The following is a 13412-nucleotide window of genomic DNA, read 5'->3' on the forward strand; positions in this document are numbered from 1 at the left end:
AGAGAGAGTATACAGGTGATGGGGAATGAACAATAGTGTCAGATACAGTAGAAGGAAGACATGGACTGAGAAAAAATCATTAGATTTAGCAAATGAAAAAAAATCTTGATAATTTTGGAGAGAATATTATTAATAATAATTGATGAATGAGATACATAAAGTGAATGAGATATATAATTTTGGTAATACAAATAAAAAAGTTTAATATAATTAAGCACAAATGAAATCAATTTAGATAAAATTAGATGAGAAAGTAGAGTGGGAAAAGGTATCAAATATCATTGACAGAAGTCTAATACACAAAATATGCATCAAATAAATATAAATACATATCAAGAGCCATTCTCCAATGAAGAGATGTTAAAAGATATGAACAGTTTTCAAAAGATTGTCAAATTATAAAAGATTAAATGAAAATATGTTCCACATCACCATTAATGAGGGAAATGAAAATTAAAATAAATTTGGGGTTCAGTCTTACTTGTGAAAATTGGCAAAGATGAAAAGAAGGTAGTTTCTTGAAGCATTTGTGATTGTTACTATTGAATTTAAAAATGTATGCACCTCCTCCCCACTCCTTTCTACCTTTTACTCTAGAGTTCAGATGATTCCTTTGCTTTTTGAAATGTCTTGTCAATAAGCTATCTATTTTACTCACCCATTTGGGACTTTCCCAGTCACCACTGTCTTATACATGTTTTCTCTACCCTCTCTCACCCCCATTAGTATTCAGCTCCTTAAGGGATTTTATATTTGTATTCCCAGCTCTTAGCATAGTGGTGAGATATAGTAAGGGCATCATAATTTTTTTGGAATTAATTCAAAGTTTCCTATCAGTTAGAAATTTCTATGATTGTTATACCTTGTCCTGAAAATAGATTTGATAAAGAAGAAGAGCTGGGGAGAAGACGAGGCTAGAGGTACTTAAGACAAAATTTTGCTTACTTCATAATTTTGAAGTTTCTTTTACTTTTACTATTGGACTCAAGACAATTCTTTTTGGAGAGGAGGGGGCACATCACTGGTCTTTTTATGATGCAATTCTTTTCATTTACTACATAATTAAAATGAGATTGGATATTAGCTCTGTTTTATTGACAGGGCAAACATACCTGGAATGTGGCTTTTGAGATATTTATTGTACAATTTGGGTGCAAAACAATTTGAGTAGAGATCTTCCAGCGTCTGTTATAATAGAATTTTACTTATGTTTGGAGAGAAAAAGCAAAAAAGGATATTAACAATTTTCATGTTTTCAAAAGTACTTACTATCTAAAGAAAGCCAACCAATAATGTAAGAATCTCTAGCACTTTGCCTGGCAAATACTAAGTGTTCAATAATTGCTTATTGATTGATAAGGGATGACTTAGCTTTTTAAAAGTTCTTTGAATCTGAGTCCATTAAGCTCTTTAATAGAAAAGGGAAACAATAAATGTATTTCCTTGAATAAAATAATTCTTTTTTTTTTTTTTAATAGATGTTGGCTTGCAATCCCAGACAGCTATGTAGAGAGTCCATTGTTGTGGTCACTCATTTTACCTGTGCTTATCATTTTGATCACCAATATTGTAATTTTTGTTATCATCTCAGTCAAAGTTCTGTGGAGAAGAAATGAGAACTTGACCAGGTAAGAGATAATGAGAAGGAGCCTTCAGGCATGATTTAATGTAATAAGACTCAATAAAGTCACCCTCAACGACTTTATTGTAGTGAGAGGTGAGTTCTGCATTCTTAAGACCATGACAGGGAAGAAACCAATTCTGTAGGCCCACCAAATATAATAGAGCCATGTGTGTCTTTAAGACAAAGTCCTGACCTAGCTAAAGTTGGAGAAACATTACTAGTGTGGACACAAGCTTTCATGTTAGCAAATTGTCCAGTGGTTCTTTTCAACAATGAAGTGATTCAGGCCAATTCCAATGGTCTTGTGTTGGAGAGAGACATCTACATCTAGAGAGAGGATTGTGGTAATTGAGTGTGGATCACAATAGAGTATTTTCACCTTTTTTGTTGTTTGCTTGTTTTTTGTTTTCTTTCTCATTTTTTTTTCCCTTTTTGATCTGATTTTTCTTGTGCAGCATGGTAATTGTGGAAATAAGTATAGAAGAATTGTACATGTTTAACATATATTGAATTACTTGCTATTTAGTGGAGGTGGGGTGGGGGAAAGGAGAGAAAAAAAAATTTAGAACACAAGGTTTTGCAAGGATGAATGTTGAAAACTATCTTTACATATATTTTGAAAATGGAAAGCTGTTATTTAAAAAATAACTGTCAAGAAAAAAAAAGATTGTTTTTTCTAGCTGTGTGACCCTGGGCAAGTCATTTAACCCCCAATTACCTCAGGGGGAAAAAAAAAAAGGTTGTCCACCAAATTGTAGGAGTTGCTTCCTGTCTTCTTAAATGTTGTTAATTGGTTAGCTCTTGTTCACTATAACACTCAGCTATTTTTTTTTTTGAATTATGTAAGCCGAATTGAAAAGCAAAACAAAGTTCAAGAGGAAAAAAAAGTCTTTTAAAAATAATTTAGATATATATATTATGTATAGTGTGTATTATATACACATACACATATATTTCATCAGTGTGATATTTTAGTTAGTTAATAAACATTTATTAAGTGACTATTATGTGCCAGGATGGGAGAGCTAAATGGCTCAGGGGATAAAGCATTAGGAAGACTTGAGTTCAAAACCAGCCTCAGATACCTATTAGCTGTGTGATCCTATACAAGTCTCTTAATGTCTCTTTGCCTGGGAGGGATTTAGGAGGTTCAGCACACAGATGGAATGCTGGACTTGGAATCAGGAATGACTCAGACACTAACTGTGAAACCCTGGACAAAATACCTAATTTCTTTTTGCCTTAATCCACTGAAAAAGGAAATGGAAAATCACTTCTTGCCAAAGAAAACCCCACGGACAGTAAAGTCCATGGGATCCCAAAGATTAGATATGACTAAATGATTTAATAACAACCAAAAAATATGGTAGGCACCATGCATGGTAGGCCCTGGGAAGGAGGTTCTGGGAAAATGTAAGAAGAGAAATTAATGTCTCTACCCTTAAGAAACTTACATCTAATATGTATTTCTGAGAACCATTCTACGTGCCATTCACCTAGGTTCAGTCAATACCTGACAAACTATGAATCAAATCAAGTCAACATGCATTTATTAAACACTTACTATGTACAAGTAGTTTGAAGTGCCAGGTATATGAAGAAAAGTAAAAATAGTCCCCATTCTGAAGGAAAGGATCTCATGAGAAAGACTGCATGCAAGCAAGTATGTACCAATAAGCTATAAACAGATTAAATTGGAGATAACCACCAAGTGTCCTTGGAATGGAAACTCCATCCCCCAATCCAGCTCAATCACTCATTTGAAAGTTATGATATTAGGGGGTTTTAGGTCACATAGTAGACTGAGCACTGGCCCTGGAGTAAGGAGGACCTAAGCTCAAAGCTAGCTCTGTGACCCTAGGTAAGTCAATTAATCCAAATTGCTTCCACACACAGAAAAAGAAAGAAAAAGAGAAAAAGAATTGAAGAAAGAAAAAGAAAAGTAGGGATGAAGGAAGGGAAGGAGGAAGAAAGAGAGAAAGAAAAAAAGAAAGAAAGGGAGGGAAGAAGGAAGGAAGGGAGGAAGAGAGAGAGAGAGAGAGAGAGAGAGAAAGAAAGAAAGGAAAGAGCTATAATATTAAAGAGTTATCTGGGGTCAATGAGAGGATAAGTGTCTTTGATCATATAGTTACCATATGTCAAAGGCAGGATTTGAAACCAATTCTTCCTAATTCCAAGGCCAACCCTCTATCAGCTACATACATCAGGCTGCCTTTCATAATGGACATAATAATCTATATTTTATGTATTCCATATCATTACCAAACCACATGTTAAATATTATTTATATTTCATAATGAACATAACACCAAAGAATTATTATTTAATTAATCATAATCATTAATTTTTAAATCAGAAAGAATTATTATTTAATTCAATTGAATAAACAGGTACTAAGTTCCAATATATCAGACACTGTTCAGCTACTGGGGAGAGTGTCAAGATGAAAAGCAGTACAGTTTTGACTTTGAATAACTTCTAGTCTTCTAGGTGGATGAGAATTTTTTTTTTAAAAAAAAAACAACTTGTACAAGACTATACGACAATCAATTCTGATGGATGTGGTTCTCTTCAACAATAAGATGATTCAAACCAGTTCCACTTGTTCAGTGATGAAGAGAGCCATCTATGCCCAGAGGGAGGACTATGGGAACTGAGTGTGGATGACAGCATAGCAGTCTCAGTCTCTCTGTTGTTGTTTGCTTGTATTTTCTTTTGCATTTTTTTCTTCCTTCTTGATCTGACTTTTCTTGTGCAGCAAGATTATTGTATAAATATGTATACATATATTGGATTTAACATATTTAATGTATTGGACTACCTGCCATCTAGGGGAGGAGGTAGAGAGAAGAAGAGGAAAATTTGGAATAGAAGGTTTTGCAAGGGTCAATGTTGAAAAATTACCCATGCATATGTTTTGTAAATAAAAAGCTATAATTAAAAAAACAACAACTTGTAGACAAGTAATTACAATACAAGTTAGAAAATTATTGAGTTAGTACATAAGAGAGGTCAGACAAGGTGTGGTCTGTATTTATGATGGAATGGCAGAGCCTCAGCTAAGGGGATTAGGAAAGGAATCTTGAAATAGTCTTGCTGAGCTGAGAGTAAAAGGATGGATGTCAGGGAAAAGTTGGAAGTGTCAGAGAACATGGTTCAAGCAACAGGGATAGCCTACATATAGCCATGGAAGTAGGAAAAGTTGTTGATAAGATCAAAGACCTCAATCAATCAATCAATCAACAAGCATTTTTAAGCATCTACTATGTGTCAGGCACTGTGGTAGGCACTGAAAATACAAAGATGAAAACCAAAAAATCTTAAATGAGCCCCAAAACAATCCTTGCCATTTAGTCCAGTTTTGCTGAAACATGGAGTATACTATGGGTAGTAAGGCAAAAGAAAGCTGAAAAGTAAAGTTGAGGCTAGATTGTGTCAAGGACTTTAATTACAGGATATTCAAATATCTTTTTATTGAGTAGGCAATGGAGTAGAACAGAGAGACATAGGGAAGGTTTCATGAAAGAAAGGGAATTTTTATAAAATAAATGAGTGAATGAAAAATTGAATGGATGAGAAATAGTTGATCTGAACCTCTGGGGAAAAAAAGAGAAATTTTCAAAACGACATCAGTAATTGCTTAAACATTGTTAGAAGCAAGCTTTGAAAGATGACATTTTAAAAACTTGATTTGAACAACCGGTTAGTCTCTTAATGGTAATTTTTGGTCTCATTTTGTTCCAATAATGAGCCCAATCTTTCAGGAGCACTAGCCTGAATCATATGGAGCCTGGAGCACATATTATTCAGTTAACTTTGATATCTTCTATGATGCTGTATCTCAAACAGTCTTCCTGCAAACTCATGTCATTGGTCACTCAAGGGACGAATCTAGAGAGAACAATTATTGTGTGAAAGTCACTACTAATGACATATTATTGTAATTCTTCATGGCTTTAAAGTCCATTACATTTGAAATAGTAAAACTAGATCTTTCTAATTCCAGTGCTCTTTCTACTATGTTGTGCTACCTCCATGGGATTCAATTGGGACCTTCTGGAGATTGTGGCCCCCACCTTTCTTCTTTATAATGGATATAGCTTCCATCTCTGTTTGTCCACTTGGAAAGTCCTGACATAGCATAAATACTAGGAGAATCATAAGGGCATTGGGACTTGTGGAGGTCACCCAATAAAGCAGAATGATATAATGCAAATTGCAAACAGGAGTTCTGGCTTCATATACTCCCAATTCTGATGCTTGCCAGTCAACTGTGTAACCTCTAGCAAGTCAGTTAACCACTCTGGGTCTCAGGTGCAAAACAGGGGGTTGGAATAGTGATCTCAGAGCTGGTTACTAGGTCTAAAATTCTAGGATTCATCTTTCTCTTAAATATAACATAAAAAAACTCAAAATGCAAAGTCACTACGAGATAGTGAAACTTGTCAGATAATGTGCCAACAAGGAGTGAGAAAGTATGGGGCTTATCTACCAATAAAAAGTCAGACAAGGAATCCTGTACAAAGGTTAATGAGACAAAAAAACTGTAGTTAGATTTTAAAAAGCTTCAATCTGTTTTATTATCAGCAGATACGTTACCCTCTCTTTATATTGGTTAACATAAAAATGAGAGAATTTGGAGGAAAGGAAGTTGTTCCTAAATCCTAAAGCCTATGACTTTTCATAAGGATTTTCATAAGGATTAAAAATTTTAATGTTCAGTAGAAATATATTTTAGTTAATTTGGTATCTTTTGTTTTTATATTACCTACTTTTATTCTTTAATCCCTTTCTTTCAACTTCCCAAAGAACTGTTTCTGGGAAAACAAGAAGAAGAAAAAAAATCACCAAAAATAGATTAACATATTAACATTTTTTTGTAATGATATGAAATGTTCCAAACCTATGGACCTTCTACGTCATGCAGTATAAATAAAAATGGTTACACAGGAGTTCCCTACACCAATGAGTTACAAGTCCTGTCTCTTTCCCTATTGATATCAAGTGATAGGGGTAGGGATGGTAATGTTGCTAATATAAATCAGAACAGTCTTTCTTTTTTTTTTTTTTTCTCATTCAGCACAAAAAGGAGCTCATTCACAAGGAAGATTCTTAGCACATTATCCATTGTTGTAGTTTTGGGGCTTACTTGGATTCTGGGTTACCTAACGCTAATAATGGATGATGATATAAAAATCATCTTCAACTACTTATTCTGCATTTTCAACTCAACACAGGTACGTAGAAAGAACAGCCTCAAAAGTGATAAAATTCCCCCATCACTGAGACTGAATCATTTCGGGTCAAGTAATTATCTTCTATTGTGTTGAAGTAGTGTCAGGATATGTGAATCTCCCTTAGGCAATTGAGCATTTATCTGGCAATGGGGACTTGCAAAATCCCAGAATATCCATATTTGGGCAAGAATCCTTGTATCTCAGTAGTGTCAAATTCAAGTAGAAAAGGGGCAATAAAACCTGTGAGTTCCATATTGAAAACCACATATTATCATTGTGTTTTATTGTATCTTAAATTATTTTGTAAAATATTTTCCAATTACAACTCAATCTGGTTTAGGCAGCACTGGGAATGTTTAGGGTAACAGCTGTCCTTTTGTTTGCTACCTCTGCTGTACAAAATCCCATCCATGCAAACCTTTCCATTCACTCCAACTTAAGCACTCATCACCTGTTGTTTTGTTGCTGTTGTGCAGTTGTCCTGTGACATCTGACCTCTTCAGCAGCCCCATTTGGATACTATACTGGTTTGCTCTTTCCTTCTCCAGCTCATTTGATAGTTGAGGAAACTGAGGTGAAAGGATTAAGTAATTAAGTCATTTGTCCAGGACCACACAGCTAAGAGGGTTCTTAGGCAGAATTTGAACTAAGATCTTTCAATTTCCAAATCCTCCTGCTTTATCCACTGTGCCATTTAGCTTCCCATTGTACCACTTTTGTTGTATTCTATAATTCTATAATTATTCTATAATTTTTCTTCATAAAGAAATCAGGAACAAAATTAAAATCTAATAATTCTTTCTTCTCTGTTGCTCAAAATCATTATTGATATGTTGGTCCTCTTTCATCTTTGGCATTGTCTTCAGGCTCCCAAAATTGCTTTTAAAAAGAATCCTAAGTTATTGTCTTTAGTTTTTTCTCTTTATCATAAGTCTTTAGCATGCCTGATACTTTTATAGGACTGCTATTACTTTCATATCCTGTATATAATTTTAATTAATTGGTGAATTTTTCAGTGCATCTTGTCAACCGAACTGCAGTTGCAGTTCCCTAATATCTAGGTACATGGAGCTAGGAGAGAGCAAGCTAGAGAAAACAGAAGTTTAATTAGTTTCAGAGTAAGGAAAGTGACGTTTGCAAAAAGAAGTACTCCCTCCTAAGAAGGATGGCTTAATAATTATGACATAATCATTTGTATGTCTGGAGTTACTGTTCTCGGGGGCCTGGTGGGAACAGTCATTATTTCACGGGGGATGTGTCCAACCTGCGGACACCAAATCAGGACTGTGATGGGAACAGGAGTGCAGTACCTGCAAGGAACAGGGATTGTGAACATGTGATGGATGACCTGAGAAATAGGGGAAGCAAAATCCCTCAGTCAATACCTGGAGCCTGGTCCAAACAATATACTTTGCCAGAGGGTGATATCATCCTGAGTGCAAAAGATTATTGTTACACCAAGCTCAGAACACAGCCTTCTTGATGGGCCTTGGTTCTGAAAAACAAAAGTATCCCATTGATGTTCACTCTTCATTATGCTTCCTTTTTCTTCTTCTTAGATATATTCCCCTATTACTTATTTTCTTAATATACAATGCCAGCTGTGCGCCTTTACATATTCTGCCTTTTAAAAATAAGATCTATCATCTAGGAATGATCAAGTAATGGCTTTCATTTCACTAAGTCTCAATGATACCTTGAGATCACCTTTTAGCATTAAGGTTCTTGCATGTTGCCTAAAACACTGAAAATTTTTGAGCAAACAGTTGAGGGTCAGGATTTTTACTTTTAGTCCCTTGCTTGGATTTTTTGTTTCCTGTGAACTTCTGGGCGTCACAAATGCTATTCTTATTTCATTATAGATATTCTTTACACTATCTTGCTTGGTACATAACCATAATCTTTCCCTTATTCCCAAACTTAATTTTAGAGTTCTTTCTATTCAATTTTAAGGATATATTAGGTAAATATCTTCTATGGTAAGGAGTCCATTATTCCTATATTTTAAGCTATGGTCCAGAAATCTGAAACCCAATTTTAGAAACTATTTCCTTGACCAGCTATTCACTATTCTTGGATGGAGTGGCCTTCAATAGCACTACATACTTATTTTTAATAGTTTAAATATGTGGAAGAATGGCTGTGATTATGATCCACAATTTTGTATGCAACTAAAGTTATTTTTCACTTTAAATCATTTTAAGTGTAAAAGTAAACATATTTAATAATAAACTTTCAAAAACATGTTTTCAACTAGTATGTCAGAATTTTTTCTACTAACATTGGCTTAATAAAAACAAAAGAATGATATTAATATTATTATATACTTTTAATTACATGAAGATAGAGTAAGAGACAGAAGAGAATAAGGTAGAAAGAGAAAGAAGAAGAGAGTTTGAACATCATTATTAACATGAACAATAATTGTGTGTATAGGGGATTAATCCAATTAATGAAAGTTAATGAAAGCAGTTAATGAAGCAATCATTTGTGTTTGATATCATAATATGATTATGTTAACATTGAAATATGTTCTAGAAATTCACAAACTTTAAAAGAAAGAATAATGCTTCTCTTGGAAGACTTCAAAGACTCTCTTGCTATTTTAATACTGCACACATTTTGATTTCCAATTCAACTTAGAGATAGTGTTAGCTCCCCAAATTATTCAATGCTTAACTGAGAATGTCCTTCCTCTCCATATATTTAGTTTCTTAACTTCTCTTGATTGGGGGAAAGATCTTGTTTGAAAACATTTCTATTTGAATTATAGACTGTATGGATGAATAAGAATAATTAAGAGACAGTGGATTCTGTCACTAAGGGACTTGTTATTTAAGCTATTTATATTAATAAGAACTCAAAAACAAAATTTGTCAGATTATGTGTCTCTAATAACTTCCGTTTGATTATAATTTTTAAGCATATTATGAACCTGTCCAAGGAATCACACTGCTGCAGCAATTCTTGATTCACAAAAGATTTTCTTTATTTTCTTCTTGAAGTGATGTTTCCTGAAGACCTGTTGACTCATATTATCTTTAGCTGAGAGTAAGATGGTTTAAAAAAAAAAATTGAAACAGGGTGTTATGTAATCTGTACTTGAGCAATATAATTTCTTGTCATAGGAAGGAGAGGATGGAAGACCTTAAACCTCATCTATCTATTGTATTTTTAGAAGCAACTATTTGTCACTAGTTAGTCTTGTATTTTGGGTCATTTTAAGAGAGACATATTTCACATGTAGATATATGTTTGCAAAGATCGAAATTTAAAAATATATATATAATTACCATCCCAGAAACTTAGATGTTCCATTTGAAAGTCACAATTCAACAAATGAGATTTAATCTTCTAATTCCATGAATAATATTCTAGGAATTCTTTTAGAATTCTCTCTGGATTCTTAAAACACCATATTTAACTATAATGCCTTCTTCAGGTAATTTTTCTAAACTTCTACAAATTACCCAGAGGCTAAACATTAGCATAAAAATTTCACCATACTGGTTTATTTCTTGATATGATTGTGGTCTAAAATTTCAAAATGTAATGGAGAGTAAGTTCCACTTATAAAATGGGAGGCAGTTCTTATCAGTTAAACTTTTCTTTCTCAATAGGAATAAATACTCTCTAAACTATTATCAGATTTCATTTCAGACAGGGAAAGTGAATTAAAGGAGGTTTGAGAGATCTAATTTTTTTCATTTAGAAACAGCCACATCAAATAAAAGTAATTAATACTAAATTGATGAATGATTAATAAGGTTCTTTTTGCAATTTTCTATTGGAATCCCAAATTCCTGAGTGATTACTTATTGTGATTTTACCAATGTAAGAACTCATGTTATAGAAACTTCTTTTCCTCCCAACATGAAGATCAGCAGCTCTTTCATAATTTATAGTTAGAGAATTGCCTGGAGCAGTGAAAGGTTAAGTGGCTTGTCCACACAGGGCATATTGAATTAGTTTAGGAGTTCATCTCTCTTAGGTAAGTACATGATTAATAGATGTAAGCATATAAACAGAAGAGGAAGATAAAAGGATTGGGAAAGGTGGATGACTCCACTGAATGCTTCTCTGTTTCTTAATCTCTGAACTAATAAAATTATGTTTTCATTCCATATATAGGGATTGCAAATTTTCATCTTCTACACTGTAAAAACAAAGGTCTTCCAGAATAAAGTTTCTGATATATTCAAGTCAATATCATCTACCACTGGGAAGATGAAAATGCCTTCTATGAAGTCAATTTCCCTACATGCACAGGTGTATGAAATGATAAGGTCCTTTCCAAGCAGAATCGAGCACTTCAGGCTGTTTGATCCATCTCCAACTTCTGAGAAGACAATCATTTCTGAAAGTAACCAAAGTAATTCATGCCACGAAACTGTAATAGTATAACTTTGGTAACCTATTTTTGATATATCAGATATGAATTTTAAATGATTTCTCCCCTTTCTCTTAATACTTAACTTTACTAGGCTTTTTCTTCAATATTCTTTTATTGTAGGTAAAAATAAATAGATAGAGCCTTTCATACTGAGCCATAAGTAGAATTTTTCATGCCCAGGTCAAGCTTCATACACATAAAATGGGCTTCGGACGCGGAGTGTGAAAATGCCTGAAAATCAACTTTTAAAGACAAATTCAGCTCAGAGGAGGGGCAGAGAAGGGGGGAAAGCCTCCACCACATATGGTAACTCCCTACTTTAGTTAATTATTCTTGTGAATCAAGGCTACCTCTGTTATTCCGTGGTGCTGAAGTACCATCAGAATCTTAGGGCTTTCCAAAGACTGAACAACCTAGGATTAAAGATTTATAATACGTGCCACATCATATAAGCTAAAAGTCAATTGTGATTAAAAATAAAAATAATTACCTTCTATTGTTTAATGGATGCCATTCTTTACTTTTAGAACAACAAAAAAGATGCTGCTTAGTTCTATTACTGATGTTATGTACATACTTAACTTTGGTTTTATTTACATTTTATTCCCAATAAAATGTTTTATACCAGGTTGATTTTTGTAAATATATATTCTGCAAAAGAATCTTACCTTGTATTAGGTAAAAATAAGTATTACTATAGTTAGTATATAATCACATAGAAGATAGAAAAAAAAATGCCAATGGATCCATGATCTCATTAATCATTCAATCAGCTGGCAAGAATTTATTACATACTTACTATATGCCAGGCAGTATATTAAATGTTAAGTATACAATTTTAAAAAATAGTCCTTTCTTTCAGAAAGCTTATTAGGAGAAACAACATGAACATAAATATAAAACATATACAAAATAAATAGATACTAAATTTGGGTAAGGCACTAACAGTCGGGACAATTAGAAAGGCTTCATATAAAAGGTTTCTCTTGAGCAGAGTTTTGAAAGTGACAAGTACAGTCAAAGCACGAGGAACAACTGGTACAAAGGAATGGAAGTGGGAGACGCAGTTTTGTTTTTGATTTCTTATATAGTAAGGAATTTGGCTGACAGACAGTGCAAAAAGAATAAGAATGTAAAATAAAGTTAGAAAGGTAGGGGCCAGATTGTAAAGTTATTTTAAAGCTAAACAAAGATGCTTATATTTGATTTTTTAGATTGTAAATTCTTTGAAAATATAGACTATTTCATTCTCTGTTATCACCTGTATTCCAATACAGTGTCTGGGGCTTAGGAAATGCTTATCAGATGCTTATTGACTATTTGATCCCAAAGACAATAGAGAGTCATTGGTGTTTACTAAATAAGAGACTGAGATAATCATTGTTATACTTTAGGAAAATCACTTTGCTAACTGTGTAGAGAATAGACTAGAGAGAGGAGAGTTATGAGGTAGTTTTAATAAAGTTATAACAGTATTTCAAGTGATAGATGATAAGCCCTTGAACCTAATGTTGGCTATGTGAACAGAGAGAAGAGGGTGGACCCAAAAGATGATGTGAAGTTAAAAACAACAGGTTTTGAAAATTGATTGTATATATAGTATGAGGGAGAGTAAGGAGTTAAAAATAACACCAAGGTTTTAAACTTAGTTAACTGGAATGGTGCCCCTGGTAAAAAAAATATAGAAATTGCATGTTCATTTTGAGAAGTCTATGAGACATAAAATTGAAAATGTGCAATAGGAAATTGGAAAGACAGAATCAGAGCTCCATAGAGAAAACTAGATATAGATTTGGGAGTCATCTGCAGAGAGATTACAACTAAACTCCCTTAGGAATGGGGGTAGCAAGTGAAAAATATAGTGAAATAATAGAAAAGAATCCAGGACAATTCCTCAAAGAATATTTACAGTTAGGGGGTGTGATCTGGATGATCGACCTGAAAAAGGAGACTGAAAAAAACACGGACAGACAGATAGGAGGAAAATCAAGAAAGACTAATGTCATTAAAAATCAGAGGTCAAGGAGGATGAGGACTGAAAAAATGTTATTAGATTTGGAAATTAAGAAGTTGAAAAAGTTGGAAATTTTGGGAAAAGCAGTTTAAACTGAATGACGTAGTCAAACGCCAACCAATAATGTACTACAAAAATCACAAC

The 13412-nt window shown here is 33.5% G+C and overlaps 1 protein-coding gene across 1 annotated transcript in view; it reads left to right on the forward strand.

The window, feature by feature from the left end:
* The window catches only part of ADGRG7 (adhesion G protein-coupled receptor G7), a 73600-nt gene extending 61717 nt beyond the window's left edge, over positions 1–11883 (forward strand). The window contains exons 14-16 of the mRNA XM_051985197.1: positions 1479–1628; positions 6705–6861; positions 10993–11883. Of these exons, the coding sequence (XP_051841157.1) occupies positions 1479–1628; positions 6705–6861; positions 10993–11265 (580 nt within the window). The 3' untranslated portion in view covers positions 11266–11883. The remainder of the gene's footprint in view (positions 1–1478; positions 1629–6704; positions 6862–10992) is intronic.
* Positions 11884–13412: the final 1529 nt, after the last annotated feature.

The sequence above is a fragment of the Antechinus flavipes genome, chromosome 3 (genome assembly GCF_016432865.1).
Source record: "Antechinus flavipes isolate AdamAnt ecotype Samford, QLD, Australia chromosome 3, AdamAnt_v2, whole genome shotgun sequence".
In the NCBI taxonomy this organism is placed as follows: domain Eukaryota; kingdom Metazoa; phylum Chordata; class Mammalia; order Dasyuromorphia; family Dasyuridae; genus Antechinus; species Antechinus flavipes.